At 42.2% G+C, this 22,457-nt stretch overlaps 1 protein-coding gene across 31 annotated transcripts in view; it reads right to left on the bottom strand.

Annotated features, from left to right (window-relative positions):
- clasp2 (cytoplasmic linker associated protein 2) overlaps positions 1-22,457 on the bottom strand; it is a 354,796-nt gene that overhangs the window by 9,222 nt on the left and 323,117 nt on the right. For all 31 annotated transcript variants that reach the window (XM_063066415.1, XM_063066422.1, XM_063066446.1 and 28 more), the window contains 4 exons: positions 19,743-19,936; positions 17,188-17,316; positions 14,300-14,506; positions 8,504-8,620 (listed from right to left, as the gene is read on the bottom strand). In XM_063066415.1, the coding sequence (XP_062922485.1) occupies positions 8,504-8,620; positions 14,300-14,506; positions 17,188-17,316; positions 19,743-19,936 (647 nt within the window). The remainder of the gene's footprint in view (positions 1-8,503; positions 8,621-14,299; positions 14,507-17,187; positions 17,317-19,742; positions 19,937-22,457) is intronic.

Below are 22,457 nucleotides of genomic sequence, written 5' to 3'. Positions count from 1 at the left end.
CGGCATGTGACGTGAAATTTGTTAACTCAGCAGCAGTTCAATGCAACACATAATCTAGCAGAGAGAGAAAATAATAATAATAAATAAAATAAAACATAATAAATAAACAAGTAAATCAGTTATGTAAATTGATGACCGAGCAGGTTTACAAGTAGATGATAGATGTAACATGAATGTAATGCCATGTAATAGGACAAGCCTGTTATTGGGTACAAATGCAGAAAGAGCAAAGAGTTAAATTGTACCAGAGAGGCAGAATTCAAAAGGGCAAAGAATGTAAGGCTGAAGGTGCTGTATTTAAGTGTGCATTCAGAATAAGGCGGATGAACTCATGGTGCAATCACAGGTTGGTCGGTATGACGTTGTGGGCATCACTGAGTCGTGGCTGAAAGGTGGCCATAGTTGAGAGCTTAACATCAAAGGATATGCTTTGTATTGAAAGGGCAGGCAGGAAGGCATAGGCGGTGGTGTGGCTTTGTTGGTAAGAGATGAAGTTATATATTTATAAAGAGGTAACATTGGGTCAGAGAATGTCGAATCTTTGTGGGTGGAGTTAAGAAACTGCAAGAGTAAAAAAACATTATGGGAATCATATACGTATAGGCCTCCAAACAGTAGCTAAGATTTGGGGCTGAGATTGCAAGGGAGCTGGAAAAGGCATGGAATAAAAGTAATGTCACAATTATAATGGGGACTTCAATATGCAAGAGGATTGGGAAAATCTGGTTGGTGTCAGATCACAAGAGAGGGAATTTGTTGAATGCCTATGAGATGACTTTTTAGCGCAGCTCGTGTTTGAGGAAAGGCTATCTTTGTTGTGTAATAACCCCAACCTTATCGGGGAGCTTAATGTAAAGGAACCCTTAGGATTCCTTAGAATTCATACTGCAATTTGAGAGGGAGAAGCATGTCACATGTATCGGTATGGAATAAGGGAATTTCAGAGGCATGAGAGAAGAGCTTTCCCAGGGGTAGATAGGAGGAGGGTACTGGCAGGGATGACAGCAGAGCAGAGATGGCTGAAGTTTCTGGAAATGGTTCACAAGGCACACAATAGATATGTCTCACAGAAGAAGTTGTTCGCAAATGGCAAGGGAAGTTAAGGACTGCATAAAAGCCAAGGGAAGGGCATATAAGGTAGCAAAAGTGAGTGGGAAGTTGAATGATTGGGAAGCTTTTAAAATCTAACAAACGGCAACTAAAAAAGCTATAAGAATGGAAAAGGTGAAATATGAGGGCAAACTAGCCAATAATATAAAGCAGGATAAAGGGAGGTGAGAGTTGATATTGGACCATAGGAAAATGATGCAGGTGAGGTAGTAATGAGGGACAAAGAAATGGCAGATGAAGTTAATGGGTACTTTGCATCAGTTTTCACTGTGTAAGACACTAGTAGGGTGCCAGAGACCTGTCAGTGTCAGGGAGCTATTACAAAGGAAAAAGTGCTAGGCAAACTCAAAGGGCTAAAGATGTATGTCACCTGGACCAGACGGACTGCATCCCAGAGTCCTGAGAGATGTTGCTGAAGAGAAAACAGATGCTTTGGTCATGATATTTCAAGAATCACTTGATTCTGGCATGGTCCCAGAGGACTGGAAGATTTCCAATGTCACTCCACTCTTTAAGAAGGGAGGAGGGCAAAAGAAAGGAAATTATAGGCCAGTTAGCTTAACCTCAGTGGTTGGGAAAGTGTTGGAGTCTATTATTAAGGATGAGGTTTCAGAGTACTTGGAGACTAATGATAAAATAAGTCAAAGTCAGCATGGTCTCTGTAAAGGGACATCTTGCCTGACAAATCTGTTAGAGTTCTTCCAGGAACTAACAAGCAGGGTGGACAAAAGAAAGGCAGTGGATGTCACTTACTTGGATTTTCAGAAGGCATTTGATGAGGTGCCACACACAAGGCTGCTTGACAAGATAAAATCCTATGGTGTCATAATAAAGATACTAGGATAGAAGAATGGCTGACGGGCAGGGAGCCTTTTCTGGTTGGCTGCCAGTGACTAGTGGTGTCCGTCAGGGATCAGTATTGGGACGGATACTTTTCACATTGTTTGTCAATGATTTAGATAGTGGAATTAATTAATGGCTTTGTGGCAATGTTTGTGAATGATATGAAGATAGGTGGAGAGGCAGGTTGTGCTGAGGAAGCAATGCATTTGTAGCAGGACTCAGACAAATTGGAAGAATGGGCAAAAAAGTGGCAGATGGAATACAGGGTTGGGAAATGTATGATCATGCATTCTGGTAAAAGGAACAATAGTGTAGACTATTATCTACATGGGGAGAAGGTTCAAACATCAGAGGTGCAGATGGATTTAGGAGTCCTTGTGCAAGACTCCCAGAAGGTTAATTCACAGGCTGAGTCTTTGGTAAAGGTGGCAAATGCAATGTTGGCATTTATTTCAAGGGAAATAAAATATAAAAGCAAGGAAATAATGCTGAGGGTTTGTAAGACACTAGTTAGGCCACACTTGGAGTATTGTCAACAGTTTTGGGCCCCTTATCTCAGAAAGGATGTGCTATCATTGGAGAGAGTCCACAGGAGGTGCACGAGGATGATTCCAGGAACGAAGGGGTTAACATATGAGCAACACACATCAAAGTTGCTGGTGAACGCAGCAGGCCAAGCAGCATCTCTAGGAAGAGGCGCAGTCGACGTTTCAGGCCGAGACCCTTCGTCAGGACTAACTGAAGGAAGAGTGAGTAAGGGATTTGAAAGTTGGAGGGGGAGGGGGAGATCCAAAATGATAGGAGAAGACAGGAAGGGGAGGGATAGAGCCAAGAGCTGGACAGGTGATAGGCAAAAGGGGATACGAGAGGATCATGGGACAGGAGGTCCGGGAAGAAAGACAAGGGGGGGGGGTGACCCAGAGGATGGGCAAGAGGTATATTCAGAGGGACAGAGGGAGAAAAAGGAGAGTGAGAGAAAGAATGTGTGCATAAAAATAAGTAACAGATGGGGTACGAGGGGGAGGTGGGGCCTTAGCGGAAGTTAGAGAAGTCGATGTTCATGCCATCAGGTTGGAGGCTACCCAGACGGAATATAAGGTGTTGTTCCTCCAACCTGAGTGTGGCTTCATCTTTACAGTAGAGGAGGCCGTGGATAGACATGTCAGAATGGGAATGGGATGTGGAATTAAAATGTGTGGCCACTGGGAGATCCTGCTTTCTCTGACGGACAGAGTGTAGATGTTCAGCAAAGCGGTCTCCCAGTCTGCGTCGGGTCTCACCATTATATAAAAGGCCACATCGGGAGCACCGGACACAGTATATCACCCCAGTCGACTCACAGGTGAAGTGTTGCCTCACCTGGAAGGACTGTTTGGGGCCCTGAATGGTGGTAAGGGAGGAAGTGTAAGGGCATGTGAAGCACTTGTTCCGCTTACACGGATAAGTGCCAGGAGGGAGATCAGTGGGGAGGGATGGGGGGGACGAATGGACAAGGGAGTTGTGTAGGGAGCGATCCCTGCGGAATGCAGAGAGAGGGGGGGAGGGAAAGATGTGCTTAGTGGTGGGATCCCGTTGGAGGTGGCAGAAGTTACGGAGAATAATATGTTGGACCCAGAGGCTGGTGGAGTGGTAGGTGAGGACCAGGGGAACCCTATTCCTAGTGGGGTGGCAGGAGGATGGAGTGATGGGTTCCCCTGGTCCTCACTGCATTCCGCAGGGATTGCTCCCTGCACAACAAGTGCTACACATGCCCTTACACTTCCTCCCTTACCACCATTCAGGGCCCCAAACAGTCCTTCCAGATGAGGCAACACTTCACCTGTGAGTCGACTGGGGTGATATACTGCGTCCGGTGCTCCCGATGTGGCCTTTTATATATTGGCGAGACCCGACGCAGACTGGGAGACCGCTTTGCTGAACATCTACGCTCTGTCCACCAGAGAAAGCAGGATCTCCCAGTGGCCACACATTTTAATTCCACATCCCATTCCCATTCTGACATGTCTATCCACGGCCTCCTCTACTGTAAAGATGAAGCCACACTCAGGTTGGAGGAACAACACCTTATATTCCGTCTGGGTAGCCTCCAACCTGATGGCATGAACATCGACTTCTCTAACTTCCGCTAAGGCCCCACCTCCCCCTCGTACCCCATCTGTTACTTATTTTTATGCACACATTCTTTCTCTCACTCTCCTTTTTCTCCCTCTGTCCCTCTGAATATACCTCTTGCCCATCCTCTGGGTCCCCCCCCCCTTGTCTTTCTTCCCGGACCTCCTGTCCCATGATCCTCTCGTATCCCCTTTTGCCTATCACCTGTCCAGCTCTTGGCTCTATCCCTCCCCCTCCTGTCTTCTCCTATCATTTTGGATCTCCCCCTCCCCCTCCAACTTTCAAATCCCTTACTCACTCTTCCTTCAGTTAGTCCTGACGAAGGGTCTCGGCCTGAAACGTTGACTGCACCTCTTCCTACAGATGCTGCTTGGCCTGTTGCGTTCACCAGCAACTTTGATGTGTGTTGCTTGAATTTCCAGCATCTGCAGAATTCCTGTTGTTTGGGTTAACATATGAGGAGCGTTTGGCAGCTTTGTGCCTGTACTCACTGGAATTTAGAAGAATGTGGGGAATCTCATTGAAAACTACTGAATGTTGAAAGGACTAGATAGGGTGGATGTGGAGAGGATGTTTCCTCTGGTGGGGGCATCCAGAACTAGAAAGCACAGCCTCAAAATTGAGGGGCGACTTTTTAGAACAGAGGTAAGGAGGAATTTTTTTTAGCAGGAGAGTGGTGAATCTGCCACAGACTGTGGTGGAGGCCAAGTCCATGCATATATTTAAGGTGAAAGTTGATAGTTTCCTGATCGGTGAGGGCATCAAAGGATATGGTGAGAAGCAGGCGTATTGGGTTGAGTTGAATCTGAGGTCAGCCATGATGGAATGGCGGAGCAGGTTCGATGAGCTGAATAGCCTAATTCTGCTCCAACGTCTTATGGCCTTATAATAGGGTGACCAGAACTGAATGAAATACTTCAGATGCAGCCTAATCAGAGTTTTATAAAGCAGCAACATATCTTCCCGACTCAAGAACTTATTGCCTCTACTAATTAAGTGTGTCATATACCCTGTAAACAGCCCAAGTTCTATCAACCTGTGAAGCCACTGACATTGACCTATGGACCTGGACCCCAAGAACCTTCGATATCGAGACTCCAATATTTGTCTTTTATGATTGGTGTGTTTTAAAATTTTAAAACACTTTTAAATGTTAAACACTTTGAAACAGTTGTACAGGTGCACATTCCTTTATCCGAAATTTTGAAATCCAAAAAGCTCCGAAAACCGAAGTTTTTTTTCGCCAACAGCTGACGTCACTCAGGTGTGACGTGGCAGCACTAGCAGAGGCCGCCAGGCGTCAGTTGTGGCTCAGCGCTTGTACTGGTTACACGTGCATTTGCTGTTCGCTGATATTTTGTGATCACTGTTGACTTTGTGTTTAATTTCACTGTGAAAATGTCAAAAAGAGCTGCAGACACTCCTATGGGTTACAGTGAGAAAAACAGAAGGAAGTAGCTATCATTATCAATAACGCAGAAAGTGGAGTTATTGCAGAGGCTTGATCATGGTGTGTCTGTGTGGCGTCTTACTGAAGAAAATAGTGTCGGAACTACCACTGCATATAATTTAAATAAACTGAAAGACAAGTTACTGAAGTTTTATAGTGACAGTGACTGTGACATAAGTCACTTACCATGTGTTTGATTCAGTTTGTTTGAAGCTATATATTTTTTATTTTTTTCTTGTCATTATTCCCTAAACAATACAGTATAACAACTATTTGCATAGCATTTACATCGTATTAGTTATTATAAGTAATCTAGAGATGATTTAAAGTATACGGGAGGATGTGCGTAGGTTCGGTGCGCTGCTGGGTCCTAAAGTCCACCGCACTGAGACAGGTTAAATAAGGGACTTGAGCATATGTGTTTTTTGGTATTGGGGTGGGGAGGGGGGTCTGAAATCCGAAAAATTCTGAATTCCAAAATGCAACTGGCCCCAAGGATTTCAGATAAGGGATTATGGACCTGTATTTTTCTGAAATAATTTGCATGCTGATATTTGTACAAAGCTGAGTGGTTCAGCTGTGAGTCATTTTGATAATATCTGAAAGAAAAATTGAATGGGAATATTTACAATATGCAAACAGGGCAAAGCTTCAATCTGCCATGGGTTGTAATAGTCAAGCTAATTCAGATGGTGTAAACACGTGTAATTCAAGAAACCCCAATAAATTGGTCAAATTGAAATGCATTCCACAAACCGTGGTGCCTTCACCTGAATACCTGTTGTAACATGTTTGATAGCAGCTGCTAACATTTTTCCAATGACAAATGCAAACTAAGTAATCTGTCCATCACCTGCCCTTTCTGATCTAAAGCAACCTTCCCTGAATATAGGATGAATCCTAGGGTAAGACTAGAGATTAGTTTGATTTGTTGCATGTATATAGAAACAAACAGTGAAATGCGTCATATACATCAGGGGTCCCCAACCTTTTTTGTACTGCGGACCGGTTTAATATTGACAATATTCTTGCGGGCCAGCTGACCCGGGGGGATGGGGGGAGAGGGTTGCCAACGGGCAAGAGTAGCAGTCAAATACGTCCGGTTTACCCCAAGAAAGACTACAATGACCATGAAGCCTTGCGCGGGCACCAGTGCACATGCGTGACTTGTGCATGCGTGTACGTGCCGACTTTTCTCTACAAATCGTTTTTGGCGATTCTGTTCGGGGGGGGTGGCTAATACACTCAGTTTTGTTTCTAAAAGGGTTTATCTAACAAATTTAATATTAAACACACAGCACATATTTTCCTCGCATGAATACAGTGATAAGTCAATTATCAGGGGAGGACAGGGGAGCTTGAAGTAAGTGTTGAACGAATTTCCAGTAGAAGTGGCAGAAGCAGGTTCGATATGATCATTTAAAGAAAAATTGGATAGCCATATGGACAGGAAAGGAATGGAGGGTTATGGGCTGAGTGCAGGTTGGTAGGACTAGGTGAGAGTAGCGTTCGGCACGGACTAGAAGGGCAGAGATGGCCTGTTTCCGTGCTGTAATTGTTATATGGTTATATAAGTCAATAGCATCATAACATTTTAAGTAACGTTTGGATATTAAACAAACAGCACATATTTTCCCCATATGAGCATATAAAGTCATTGCAACACACCAATATCGCTGAATCAGTGGGAGCTCTGGGCTTGTTTCCCTGCAACAACACGGTCCTATCCAGGGGTGATGGGAGACAGCGATACTCGAAGGGGGTTCCTTATGTCCAGTCTATTCCGCAATTTAGTTTTCGTTGCATTCATTGCAGAAAACTCCGCTTCGCAGCGATATGATGTTGGAAATGGAAGCAACGTTTTCAGTGCTTTCGTGGCTATCTCTGGATATTTAGCCTTGACTTTGATCCAGAATGCCGGCAGAGATGTTATGTCAAACATACTTTTCAGCCCGCCGTCATTTGCAAGCTCGAGGAGTTGATCTCCTTCCCGCGCTGACATGGATGACGCACGGGTCATGACCTCGTGTGTGCTCAAACTCAACCGTGGGCGTAACAGGGAATGAGGAAAGGTGCAGTTGACTCATATCACCAAATCCTATTGTTTCCTCGTGGACCGGTAGCACATGCTTTGCGACCCGGTACGGCTCCACGACCCAGTGGTTGGGGACTGCTGATATACATCAACAACCAACACAGTTCGAGGATATGCCCACAAGCATCGCTATGCTTCTACGGCCAACATAGCATGCCAACTACTTATCATCAGAATCTGGAGATCTGTCGCTTATTGCTTCAACAATCTGTTCAGTGCCATTATACTCATGACTGTTATCTTGCCCATTTCCTCTTTTGCAAAATAAATTTGAATTATAATGCCCTGCAATATTATTCAATAATTCAACTTCTGAGACCTCTTCTTCACAGCCCAAGAACATCCACATAATTTTGAAGAAAATAATATAAATATAAGTTCAAAGTAAATTTATTATCGAAGTACATATATGTCACCATATACAACCCTGAGATTCATTTTCTCGCAGGTGTTCACAGTAGAACAAAGAAATACAGTAGAATCAATGAAAAACTACAAAGACTGACAAACAACCAATGGTGCAAAGACAAAAGTAAAAGTAAATAATTCATACTAAGAACAAAAGCTGTAAAATCCTTGAAGTCCATAGATTGTGAAACCTATTCAGAGTTGAGGTGAGAGAAGTTATCCTCACCAGTTCAAGAGCTGATGGTTGTTGGGTAATAACTATTCCCAAACCTGGTGGTGTGGGACCTAAAGCTCCTATACCTTCTTCTTCATGGCATCAGTCATATTAGTGGGCCACTTAGCTGGAATCAACAATTCAGCCTAGATTCTGGGTTGCTTTAGATCAGAAAGGGCAGGTTACGTAGTTTGCAACTAAGCACTAAAAACTTCACTAATAACATAGTGTATAATGGAACATATATACAATTATGATACATTCAGTTTACCTTGCTGCCAGTGAGTTGGCCAAGATGGGGTTTAAGATCTTCACCAATAACTGAATAAATGGCTACAAGGCAAAACACGCTGGCTTTGCGGACACTGCTCTCCGTATTGTCATAACCCTGCAAAGGAAACATTTAAGCAGAAATCATACACACAAGACAATCTGCAGATGCTGGAAATCCAGAGTAATACAAACAAAGTGCTAGAGGAGTCCATAGTTCCTTCAGCATTTAAACAGAAATTAATGTGTTATACTGTCCTCTCAAGATCTGAAATGTTCAGAAAAATTTTGGTAGCTTATTTCCATATACTTGCAAATAGGCCATATGTGTTTTAGAAACTGCAGAATATTAGAAGAAATGGAGCTGATGAAAAGCCAGTGGTTTTGAAGGAAAGCGCCAGGTTTCAGATGTTGGTGACTGGTTGTCTTGACCTCCTGCACATCCAGCCAAGTATGGAAATCTGAAGCATGCCGCAAGTCAAAAGATGCTAAATCTGATTGGTTGCTCTGCTGCTGGACCGTCCATCAAGGCAGCAGCAGGACAGCAATTAGAAACATAGAAAATAGGTGCAGGAGTAGGCCATTCGGCCCTTCGAGCCTGCACCGCCATTTAGTACGATCATGGCTGATCATCCAACTCAGAACCCTGTACCAGCCTTCTCTCCATACCCCCTGATCCCTTTAGCCACAAGGACCATATCTAACTCCCTCTTAAATATAGCCAATGAACTGGCCTCAACTGTTTCCTGTGGCAGAGAATTCCAGATTCATCACTCTCTGTGTGAAGAAGTTTTTCCTCATCTCGGTCCTAAAAGGCTTCCCCTTTATCCTTAAACTGTGACCCCTCGTTCTGGACTTCCCCAACATTGGGAACAATCTTCCTGCATCTAGCCTGTCCAATCCTTTTAGGATTTTATACGTTTCAATAAGATTCCCCCCTCAATCTTCTAAATTCCAGCGAGTATAAGCCTAGTCGATCCAGTCTTTCATCATATGAAAGTCCTGCCATCCCAGGAATCAATCTGGTGAACCTTCTTTGTACTCCCTCTATGGCAAGAATGTCTTTCAATTCACTGAGTAAAGTGTCTAGATGCAGTCGGTCTTGTACAATAAGGACAGTTGTAGGAATGATCATCCCAGTCTGTCTCCAACCTTGTAGAATGCATTTGGGAAGAGCATTTATTTATGCTATTTTAATGTCTTTTAAACATTATCCATTAGGTTTAAAGTATTTTGTTTATATTTTAAACAGCTTTTATTTTTCAAATCTTAATGGTTGGTGTAACATTATTATAGTGTCAGCAACCTGGGTACAATTTAACTGCAGTTTGTAAGGAGTTTGTACATTCTCCTCATGAACAATTTTCCAACAGGTCTGTTGGTTAATTAGTCACATGTGTGTAATTGGGTGGCGCAGGCTTGTTGGGCCAGAAGGGCCTGTTACCACCCTGTATCTCTTTAAAAAAAAATGCATTCCTAATGGCATGTTGACCTTCATAACAAGGGGAGCTGAGTCTAGGAGCAAAGAGGTCCTTCTGCAGTTGTACAGGGCCCTGGTGAGACCACACCTGCAGTATTGTGTACAGTTTTGGTCTCCAAATTTGAGGAAGGACATTCTTGCTATTGAGGGAGTGCAGCGCAGGTTCACGAGGTTAATTCCCGGGATGGCGGGACTGTCATATGTTGTAAGATTGGAGCGACTGGGCTTGTATATACTGGAATTTAGAAGGATGAGAGGGGATCTGATTGAAGCACGTAAGATTATTAAGGGATTAGACACGCTAGAGGCAGGAAACATGCTCCCGATGTTGGGGGAGTCCAGATCAAGAGGCCACAATTTGAGAATAAGGGGTAGGCCATTTAGAATGGAGTTGAGGAAAAACTTTTTCACACAGAGGATTGTGGATCTGTGGAATGCTCCGCCTCAGAAGGCAGTGGAGGCCAATTCTCTGGATGATTTCAAGAAAGAGTTAGATAGAGCTTTTAATGATAGCGGAGTCAAGGGATATGGGGATAAGGCAGGAACTGGATACTGATTGTGGATGATCAGCCATGATCACAGTGAATGGCGGTGCTGGCTCAAAGGGCCGAATGGCCTACTCCTGCACCTATTGTCTATTGTCTAAAGATTTTATACATTCAGTGAGTTGTCATTCCTGTCCAGGTGTTCTGAGGTCAGGGCTTCAGAATGTGATGCCCAAGGTCTCTTCTAGCCTTACAACTCTTACATAGTTTATAGCAAAAATAAATCCCTTTGAAGAACAAATCTAGCCACAACTATAAAACAAAACCAAATACTAGTTCAGAGGTAAAATCTACAATGTACCAAACAGAACAGGAAACTTGGGGATTGGGAAATGCTTGGAGTTCAAGAAAGGAGCAGGAAACTGAAAGGAAGGTAAAATAGAATAAGAAAGTAAACGATTGAGAATTGAAACACTGTAAAAGCTGCCATGGATACGTGAAAAGTAAAAGACTAGCAAAGGTTAATGGAATTCAGTAAGGCCTTTGACAAGGTCCCGCATGGGAGGTTAGTTAGGAAAATTCAGTCGCTAGGTATACATGGAGAGGTGGTAAATTGGATTAGACATTGGCTCGATGGAAGAAGCCAGAGAGTGGTGGTAGAGAATTGCTTCTCTGAGTGGAGGCCTGTGACTAGTGGTGTGCCACAGGGATCAGTGCTGGGTCCATTGTTATTTGTCATCTGTATCAATGATCTGGATGATAAATGTGGTAAATTGGCTCAGCAAATTTGCTGATGATACAAAGATTGGAGGTGTAGTAGACAGTGAGGAAGGTTTTCAGAGCCTGCAGAGGGACTTGGACCAGCTGGAAAAATGGGCTGAAAAATGGCAGATGGAGTTTAATACTGACAAGTGTGAGGTATTGCACGTTGGAAGGACAAACCAAGGTAGAACATACAGGGTTAATGGTAAGGCACTGAGGAGTGCAGTGGAACAGAGGGATCTGGGAATACAGATACAAAATTCCCTAATAGTGGCGTCACAGGTAGATAGGGTCATAAAGAGAGCTTTTGGTACATTGGCCTTTATTAATCAAAGTATTGAGTATAAGAGCTGGAATGTTATGATGAGGTTGTATAAAGCATTGGTGAGGCCTAATCTGGAGTATTGTGTTCAGTTTTGGTCACCAAATTATAGGAAGAATATAAATAAGGTTGAAAGAGTGCAGAGAAGGTTTTCAGGGATGTTGCCGGGACTTGAGAAACTCAGTTACAGAGAAAGGTTGAATAGGTTAGGACTTTATTCCCTGGAGCGTAGAAGAATGAGGGGAGATTTGATAGAGGTATATAAAATTATGATGGGTATAGATAGAGTGAATGCAAGCAGGCTTTTTCCACTGAGGCAAGGGGAGAAAAAAACCAGAGGACATGGGTTAAGGGTGAGGGGGGAAAAGTTTAAAGGGAACATTAGGGGGGGCTTCTTCACACAGAGAGTGGTGGGAGTATGGAATCAGCTGCCAGACGAGGTGGTAAATGCGGGTTCTTTTTTAACATTTAAGAATAAATTGGACAGTTACATGGATGGGAGGTGTATGGAGGGATATGGTCCGTGTGCAGGTCAGTGGGACTAGGCAGAAAATGGTTTGGCACAGCCAAGAAGGGCCAAAAGGCCTGTTTCTGTGCTGTAGTTTCTATGGTTCTATGGTTAATCTGGGTAATTTATAGACCAGTTCTAGAAATTATGTTAAGGAATTTGGAAAGGCAGATAAATTCAAAGACGATTTTAAGCCTGATTTCACTGTTGGAGAAATCCTCTGGAAATGGTACAGCGTACAAACTGCTGCAGGAACTTAGCGGGTCATGCAGCATCAACAGAAGGAAATGCACAGTCAGCATTTTGAGTTGAGACCCTTCATTAGGACTGGGAAGAGGGAAGATAGTCAGTATAAAAACTTGGGAAGGGGGGATGGAACTAGAGTTGCAGGTCGATAGGTGGATCCAAGTGAGGTGGGTAATAGACAGGTGAGGGATGGGGTATAGTGGGAATGATGTAAAAAAGCTGGGAGCTGGTAAGTAGGAGTAACATAGAAGATGGAATTTGATAAGAGAGGACCTAGAAATGGCAGAGGGCAACAGGATTAATGGACACAAATCAGAAAGTAGAAGTACACTGGTTTTGAAAGCTTATGACTAGTGGCGGGCTGCAGGGATTGCTTTTTGGGCCTGAGCTGTTCACAGATTATGTGAACAATTTGGCTAAGAGGACGAAGTTTGCTGAAGACACAAAGTGGACAGTGTGGGTTGTTAGGCGGAAGTAGAAAGCGAGGGCAGGAGAAATGTAATGTAATATAATCTGGAAAACAGTGGTATATAATGTGGAAAAATGTGGTTATCCTGTTCAGTAGAGAAAATAGAAAGACATAGTTTTTTTTTAATAGTGGGGGACTGAAAGAGGACTAACTGAAAGTTAACGTGCAGTGAGAACAAGCAACTTGTTTAGCCTTTACTGCAAGAGCACTTGAATAAATGAGTAAAGACTTTTAATGTAGACTTAGAATAATACATTATGGCCTTCTAGCTTAGCAAGGTTATATTGCTGTAGGTTACAGTGAAGATTCACCAGACTGAGCCCTCATTGCCTTGAAATATCCTTCTGGGTCTTGACTAGGAAGTTGAATGGATCACATTTCTCTGGCTGGCGTGACTATAACCATGGGTTCAAACTTCCAGGGCTGAATTGGGAAGAAACTTCATCACCCAGAAAAAAAAGAGAACCTTTCAAATTCCTTATCCAAGTTGGCTGTGGAGGCTCAGTTCCTAAATTGACATATTTATAAAGTCAAAATCAAAGTAAAGTCAACTTGTTATCACAGAAGATATATACCTTGAGATTCATTTTCTTGCAGGTATTCACAGGAAAATAAAGACATACAAAAGAACTTATGAAAAACTATACATAAACAAACACTGACAAATAACCAATGCACAAATAAAAAAATACTAAGAATATGAGCTGTGGAGCTCTTTAAAGTGAGTCTGTAGAGCAATCAAGACTGAAGTGTTTGGTATGTGAAAGTGGTGCTTCGGGGAGAGGTCTGGCATGATCTTACAGAACAACAGACACAATATATGGGGGTAACTGGCCTACTCTTCTATCTCTGTACTTGTAGGTTAGGCTTGCAACAACGGGCAGTCAGGGGATCTTTACTGGTGGTGTATACATCTTGGCAATTCCAGCTTAAATGTTTTGGAAGAAGCTACTTCCTTGGAAAATGGCTGAATAGCTTGAGGGCACAAATATTAATTAAACATAATACAAATTACCAATAATTTAAGGTCATAAAAGTGAAAGACTGAAATTGGACTACAGTGTCATTTATCGTAAGCCAAACACCGTTTTAGATTTGAGTGACAGTAGTCAAAACTAGTGCTTCCTTTAATTTAAGCTGATTGGAACATCTGATCAAGATTTAGGAGGAATAAAAGTGAGAAGAGAGGTAGGTGGAGAAAAGGAAAGAAAGGCAAAAGAAAAGGAATGGGAGAGCAGCAAGGTAAAACAACAGAAATTGAAAGAGGAAGGAAAAAGATGAATGGGCGAGTTGTATCTAATGGAAATAATAAGATTAAATTGCACCACCTGTCACTCAAATCTTCAATTCAGCCAAAGTCAATTTCATATTCAGTCAGTATACAGTCTTATCTAAATGCCTTGAATGATTTACATTGATGATATTATGAAGCCAGTTATTCACCTACTATTCAACTATAACTATAACCTTTTGGGATTTTAGTTACAAGTAAATGATATGTATCTGAAACAATGTAGTTACATACCATTAACAGTCCAGGAATTATTTCAGGTAATAACTGGTTCAGAACATCTTTGTGGACTCTCTCTATGATCTTGGTTTGCATTTTGATTGCTGCAAGGTTGATAGGACATTCTGCTGTCTGTATAATAGGACAAAGCACTTTGATGCATTGCTCAGGGTTGATAGATGTGGCCAAGGCTGTAGCGGCTTCTTCAGCAGCTCTTACCACCTAATGAAGAACAGAAAGATGTTAGAACTCTTTGAATCTTGTTAGGTACCACAATAATACTTACACTTATATTAAATTGGTGGCTTTGCATTGGTGAGAAATCAGTATTCAACATATCCATAGGGATATGTGACATTATTAAAATATTTCTCATGTGTCCCTACTTTAAAGTACAAATCATTTGCTAATAGACAAGAATCTTCCCAAAAACTTTTCATTGTGCAATCATAACCTCACATGCCAGAGGTTAGCTTTATTTGTCACATGTACATCGAAACATACATTGAAATGTGTTGTTTGCGCCAATGACCAACATAGTCTGAGATGCGCTGCAAATCTCGCTGTGTTTTGGGTGCCAACACAGAAACCCCTTAACAAACTCAAACTCAGATGTCTTTGGAATTTAACCTGTTCATAAGAAACACCAGAGGGAAGATAAAAATGCAATATTAACTAGTCCTCAGTGGTTGAAAGAGCTCCAAGTATCTGCCAGGTGAATCCAATCGCTTGTATCATTCAGCAATAAAAAAAAATCAAATGAATTACACAAGAGTCTAGAACAGTTGGGAGATAGCGGTAATGACTTAGTTAGAGACAATTTTATCAGAAACTGGTCCCACCAGATCTGAAATTTATCATTTATCATCCTGTGCCTGTGTTGCAAAATACAGCTCCCACTACTTACTTTTGCTTTTTCCTATCCTATCTTGGGCAAAGGGATGAACTATTTATTACTATCGTAAGCACCAGTTACAAAGATATTGTACTTAGTGAGGCAACATACATCAAAGTTGCTGGTGAACGCAGCAGGCCAGGCAGCATCTATGGGAAGAGGCGCAGTCGACGTTTCAGGCCGAGACCCTTCGTCAGGACGAAGGGTCTCGGCCTGAAACGTCGACTGCGCCTCTTCCTATAGATGCTGCCTGGCCTGCTGCGTTCACCAGCAACTTTGATGTATGTTGCTTGAATTTCCAGCATCTGCAGAATTCCTGTTGTTTGTACTTAGTGAGGACTAGTTTGCGCAGTTCAAGTAATTCTTTGCACCTGATCACTTCCCAGAGGGTGGTGACTTTGTGGAATTCATTGTCACGGACGGCTGTGGACATCAAAGCTTAGGGAAGTCAAAGCTAATGTAAAAAAAAGAGAGGGCATACAACAAAGCAAAAAATAGTTGGAAGATAGAGGATTGGGAAGCTTTTAAAAACCTACAGAGAGCAACTAAAAGAATCATTAGAAGGGAAAAGATGAAATACGAAAGCAAGCTAGCAATCACTATCAAAGTGGATAGTAAAAGCTTTTTCAAGTATGTAAAAAATAAAAGAGATGAGAGTGGATATAGGATCGTTAGAAAATGAGGCTGTTGAAATAATTATGGGGGACAAGGAGATGGCAGATGAACTACTGAGTATTCTGCATCAGTCTTCACAGTGGAAGACATTAGCAGTGTGTTAGGTGTTGAAGGGTGTGAGAGAAGAGAAGTTAGTGCAGTTACTATTACAAGGGAGAAAGTGTTCAAAAAGCTGAAAGACCCTAGTCTTTCATAGTACATAGTTACCTGGACCAGATGAACTGCACCCTAGGATTCCAAAAGAGGTCACGCTAGAGATTGTGGAAGCAGTAGCAAAGATCTTTCAAAAATCATTGGACTACAGCATGGTGCCAGAGGAATGGAAAATTGCAAATGTCACTTCACACTTTAAGAAAGGAGGAAGGCAGCGGAAAGGAAATTAGAGACCAGTTAGCCTGACCTCAGTGGTTGGGAAGATGTTGATGTCAATTATTGAGGATGAGGTTACGGAGTACTTGGTGACATAGGACAAGATAGGACAAAGTCAGCATGGTTTCTTTAAGGGAAAATCTTGCCTGATGAACCTGTTGCAATTCTTTGAGGAGATTACAAGTAGGGTAGATAAAGGGGATGTAGTGGCTGTTGTCTATGTAGACTTTCAGAAGGCTCTTGACAAGGTGCCACACATTAGGCTTCTTACCAAGTTAAGAGGCCATGGTATGACAGGAAAGTTACTAACATGGTTAGAGCATTGGCTGATTGGTAGGAGGCAGCGAGTGGAAATAAAAGGATACTTTTCTGGTTGGCTGCCAGTGACTAGTAGTGTTCCACAGGGTTCGGTGTTGGGACCACTTCTGCGTGGAAACCCATGCAGTCCACAAACTCCTTACAGACAGTGGCAGGAATCAAAGCCCGATATTACAGCTGGCACTGTAAGTTATTACACTAACAGCTACAACAGCTATACGTATGTCCTTGATGTCTTTCTGTATCCTCCTCAGCCTCCAGCCTACTCTGTAGCATTTACAGATATATTACATTTGATTCTCTCTCAGATGCATATTGTGAACAGTTGAGGATCTAATCTCGATCCCTTCAACATTCCACTCGTCATATATTTAGTCCATAAATAACCCATTTATTCCTATTCCCTGTTTCCTGTCAGTATTCAATTTACTGTCCACATCAGTCATTCACCCCCAATATTTTGTGTCTTAATCGTGATTAACACCTTCTTGAAAATCTTCCGGAACCGATGGCAAAAGAAAATTATATGTTACCAATCCACGTGTAAACTTTTCTTTTTCTGGGTAATCAGTTTACTTTCAGTGAAGCAATATGGCAGCCTGACTTTCTATTTCTTCCTTTGCAAAAGGATCAGGAATAAACCAACCTCTTTTTGGGGATCTTTGTGAGCTTCCAGTGTTCTTATGATGGTGAGCTCCGCATAATTTTTGAATCTTTCTGGCTGGTGTTTCAAAATCTCTTTTAAAACTCGCAGTGCTAATGCTCTGATTGTATGCTGCAATTTCAAGAGAAAAGAAACTCGATGTTAATAAAACCCCACTGCAAATTCTTTGAAGACAGTGAATGGACACAGAGGTGAACAGGAGGGAGGTTTTCAGAATTTGAAATTCCATCTAGTAACAAAAGTGTCACTTCAGAATTAGCTATTTGAGATTAGGAAACCTAGGTGATTACTTCCTGAGAGGTAAAGAATGAAAGGGTAAATGCATTAAAATTTTTTAACATATCACTAGCATCAGATCATTCAACTGGCAAATATTTTTCACACATTGATATCTTTCCAAAGTGAACAGTAATTCATAAACAATGTAAGAGACAGAAGCAGGAGGCCATTCAGCTCCAAGCAATGTCTGCCTTTCAAAAACAAAATCCCACTGCAAATATTGTTTTCCTGTCTTACCCCGATATCACAATCCTTTAAATATCCACAATTATATTAATATTTGCCTTGAACATTGGCGAAAAGGTAGCGTAGTGGTTAGCGCAATGCCACCTCGGGTGCCACGGTAGTGCAGTGCTTAGACTGACACTCTTATAGCTCAAGGAGCGGAGTTTGGAGTTCAATCTTAGCATCCTCTGGAAAGAGGTTGTGTGTTCTCCCCATGACCACCTGGGTTTCCTCTGGGTGCTCCGGTTTCATCCCACAGTCCAAAGGTGTGTCGGTTAGTAGGTTAATTGGTCATTGTAAATTATCCCGCAATTAGGCCAGGATTTTATCAAGGGTTACTCAGCAGTGGGCTTGAAGGGCCGGAAGGGCCTGTTCCATGCTGTATCTCTAAATTAAAATAAAATAAACACGATCAATGATTGAGCCTCCCCATTGTTCCAAAGATTCTCACAACTCGAGTAAAGAAATTTCTCCTCAGTTAAATTCATCTCTGATTTTGAAGCCATAACCACTGGCTGGGGTATAAACTCAGTGTCTGGCCTGCAAGCATTCTATGAAGTTTCTGTGCTCCAGTGAGATTGCCCCTTATTCTTCAAAACTTGATAGTCTACAACATAGCCTCCTCAATCTCACCTTTGGTATTAACCCTGCCATCCCAGGGACCAGTGTGGAAATCCCAGGCACACTCAGTCTTTAGCAAGCATCTTCTATTTTACAAAAGCTGTATGCAGTATTTTCCAAGTGTCATCTCAGCAAGCGTGATATGACACAGTGCCAATCCACTGGTAATAAAAGACCAATATATACTCTGACTGACTGCTGCACCTGGACATCTGCTTTTAGTGACCGGTGTATAAGGTCATCATGGTCCCTTCGAACGTGAGTATTCCCAGTCTCATAACATTATAAAAATACTTGGCATGATGTCTAAACTCCTGCACTCAATATTTTGATGGATGAAAGTAAATGCGCTAAAGCCTTTTGCATCTGCATGGCAGGTTTGTCAAGATCAATATTTAACTGAATTGAAGACTCAACTTTGGTTGAGTGGATCTGCTGGATGCTGTCCCTCTTCCATAACCTCTCCAGTACGCCCCAGAGCAGCTTCTGTGCCTTTCTTGTTGTTTCTTTATATAGAGCTGTACAAGCTGAAAATCTGGCTGAGTAGTGCCATACTAACATCCTCTTATTCAATGTCCGCAAGACTGATTTTGGACTTAAGGAGGAGGAAACTGGAGGTCCATGAGCCTGTCCTCATTGGGGGAATCAGAAGAGAGGGTCAGCACCTTTAAATTCCTCAGTGTTATCGGTTCAGAGGACTGTCCTGGGCCCAGCACACAAGTGCCATTACAAAGAAAGCACCTCTATTTCCTTAGAAGATTGCGAAGATTTGGCATTCTAAAACCTTGACATACTTCTGTAGATGTGTGGTGGAGAATATATTGGCTGGTTGCATCAGAGCCTGGTATAGAAACTCCAATGCCCTTGAACAGAAAATAGTACAAAATGTAGTGGACGTGGCCCAGCCCATCACGGGGAAAGCCCTCCCTACCACTGAACACATCTATAAGGAGCGTTGTTGCAGGAAAATGGTATCCATCATCAAGGACCACCACCACCCAGGCTGTCCTCCTCACTGCTACCATCAGAAAGAAGGTAGGGGAGCTTCAGGACTCACACCACCAGGTTCAGGAACAGTTATTACCCCCCAACCATCAGACTCTTGAACCAGAGGGGGAACTTTACTCAACTTCACTTGCTCCATCACCACATTATGAATTAAGATTGTACTGCCCAACAGAGTCGGGTCCCCATATGGTGAGCTACAGGATAGGTGTTTTTGCATTGTAAGCATAGATGAATGGGAACACAAGGGAAGGTTACTTTGCACATTTCTGTAACTAACTAATTCTACAAAAGGCCAAGGCACTGTTTATCCTAGAAATATAATCTGGTGTATGCATTCACAGAAATTGCAAAGGAAAAGACATAATGAGAAATACTATGGAATGGAGAATTCATAGTTAACTAACCTCTTTATCTCCAAGTGTCTCAAGAAGCAGCAGCAAAACAGTTTTGAAATGTTCATCCCACACGCCTAATGACTCTTCTTGAATTGACTTAAGGAGTTCATACATTGCTGCTTTACGTTCTTCTATTCTCTCATTGTGATTGGAAAGTTCCTTCAGTAGCTCTGCAACCAAATCAGACTGGTCCAAAGTAGCATCTGATAACAAAAGTCAAATATTAATGCCCCGTGTGCAGAATTCATATCTTAATGAGTTCACAGGTATCTGAAGGAATGGAATGACTGCAGTATAAGTTGATTATCTCAAGGTTAACTATTAATGGCCAGTGTACACAATTTTGTAAGAAGGGTTGGTATTATAAGAACATACAAAGTTCAAAACCATGACAGAACAAATATCTCACAAATGAATACTTAGTTATTCCTGCAATCATATTACGCTAAGAGATTAAAGATTAATAATACTGAAAATTAAACACACCTTCACCGCCTCAAAGAATAACTGAAAAGTGAAAGGCACCCCAACAACACACAACTGCTCAGTCTCAAGCAGTTCAAAGGTCAATTATTTCTCTCAAACACTAAAATGGAGCCAAAAATATATGACTATCACATTTCTAAATTCAAAATGTGATGAAGCTACCAAAGTGGAATGGAATTTAGTCAATCAGGAGCAGGCTCTCTTAACTGATGGGAACACAACATTGACAAGTGTGAACACCTACAAAATACAGGAGGAACTCAGCAGGTCTGGCAGCATCTCTGCAGAGGAATAAACAGAGGACGTGCCAAGTCAATACCTTCATCAGGATGGGAAAGGAAAGGTGGAGAAGCCAGAATAAAGTGGTGGGGGAGGGGAGGGGAGGGAGTACAAGCTGGCAGGGGATCGATGAGACCAGGTGAGGGAGAAGGTAGGTGGGTGGGGGAAGGGGAATGTCAAGTATGAAGGCATCAAGGAATTGAGCTGTTCAACACAGAAACGCGCTGTGTGGCCAACCATGTCCACATCAATTGATGCACTGTATTATCAAAATGATGAGACCAGGGAAGGAAAGATACAATGAAAATGGCATTAGTCACTGGAATGTGGCATAAAGGATGTGGGTTATTTAAGACAACAGCAAATAGAGCAAAAGGAATCTAGACATCATTTGAAACTGAATAATGAAAATAAGAGCTATAGATTATTAAGAAACTGCAGTGCAGCACGGCCACTTTTGCACAGTACTGTTGTAATTTTATGTATTGCACTGTACTGCTGCCTTAAAAAAATTCATGGTGTGAGTGATGATAAACCTGATTCTGATATGGGTCTCTATTGTGGACTGAGAATGGGAAGGGGAAAGGGAGAGGAGAATCATGGTTGGGAAAAGGAAAAGGGAAAGGGGAGGGAGCAGGAAGCACCGGAGAAACATTCTGTAATGATCAATAAACTAATTGTTTGGAATCAAATTACCTTGCCTGGTGTCTGCAACCATGCCACCCCCTGCCCATCTGTCACCCGTCCCGCATCCCTCCCATGGCGCTCCACTCTTGCCATTCCTAACAACCTTTTCTCACACCAGATTCACAAACTCGCTATATCTAGGTGCCTAAGATTTTTGCACAGTACTATAATATGGAATTCATTAAAGCGTTCACTTTATTTAAGAATGTATTTAAAGATTTGGGAGATTGGACATGACAGAAATAACACATGAGTGTTGGGAAAGTAAATGCTCACGGGGGTGGATGAGCTGCCAGTCTAGTATGCAGATTCCTGCCAGGTGATATTGAATGTAATGAGTTCTGCTGCAACAGAATTCATTCAGGCTGAGGATTTGAAACCACTCCAGACAAGTATCTTTATTTGATGGAGTGTCAGGAAGAATATCCAATGCTGACCTACCCTTGTGGTCATGCTGTGCACATACACTCAGTGGTCACTTTACTGGGTACACCTGCTTATTAATGCAAATATTTAATCAGCCAGTCATGTGGTAGCAACTCAGTGTATAAAAGTGCAGACATGTTCAAGAGGTTAGTTGTCATTCAGACCAATATCAGAATGGTGAAGAAATGTTATCAAAGTGACTTTGACCATGGAATGATTGCTGGTGCTGGGTTTGAGTATCTCAGAAACTCTAAATCTCCTGGGATTTTCATACACAGCTGTCTCTAGAATTTACAGAGAATGATGCGAAAAACAAAATAAAAATTCCAGTGAGTGGCAGTTCTGTGGGTGAAAAATGCCTTGTTAATGATAGAGGTCAGGGGATAATGGTCAGACGGGTTCAACCTGACAGGAAGGTGATAGCAACTCAAATAACCATGCTTTACAACAGTGACGTGCAGAAGAGCATCTCTGAATGCACAGCACATCTAACCTTGAAATGGATGGGCTACAGCAGCAGAAGATCACAACCATAAACTTTACTGGGTACAGGAGGTACGTAATAAAGTGGCCACTGAGTGTATATTTACAATCCAGCAGTATTTCTGGTCAGTAGTTAATTATTCCTAGGATGATGAAGGTTTGGGGATGTGACTTGTTACTAATAACACTACTGAATGTCAGAAGTAATTAACGTCTCTTGAATAGTGTGAATGTTACCTGCCACTTGTCAGCCATTGCCTGAATGTGATTCCAGCTCTTGCTTCATGCAGGCACAGGTTTACATTACGAAGAGTTACGAATGAACTGAACAGTAATAATTCTACAATCAACAGCCCTTATTAT

Source organism: Mobula hypostoma, chromosome 1 (assembly GCF_963921235.1).
Source record: "Mobula hypostoma chromosome 1, sMobHyp1.1, whole genome shotgun sequence".
Lineage (NCBI taxonomy): Eukaryota > Metazoa > Chordata > Chondrichthyes > Myliobatiformes > Myliobatidae > Mobula > Mobula hypostoma.
This window is presented reverse-complemented; position numbering and strand designations above follow the sequence as displayed.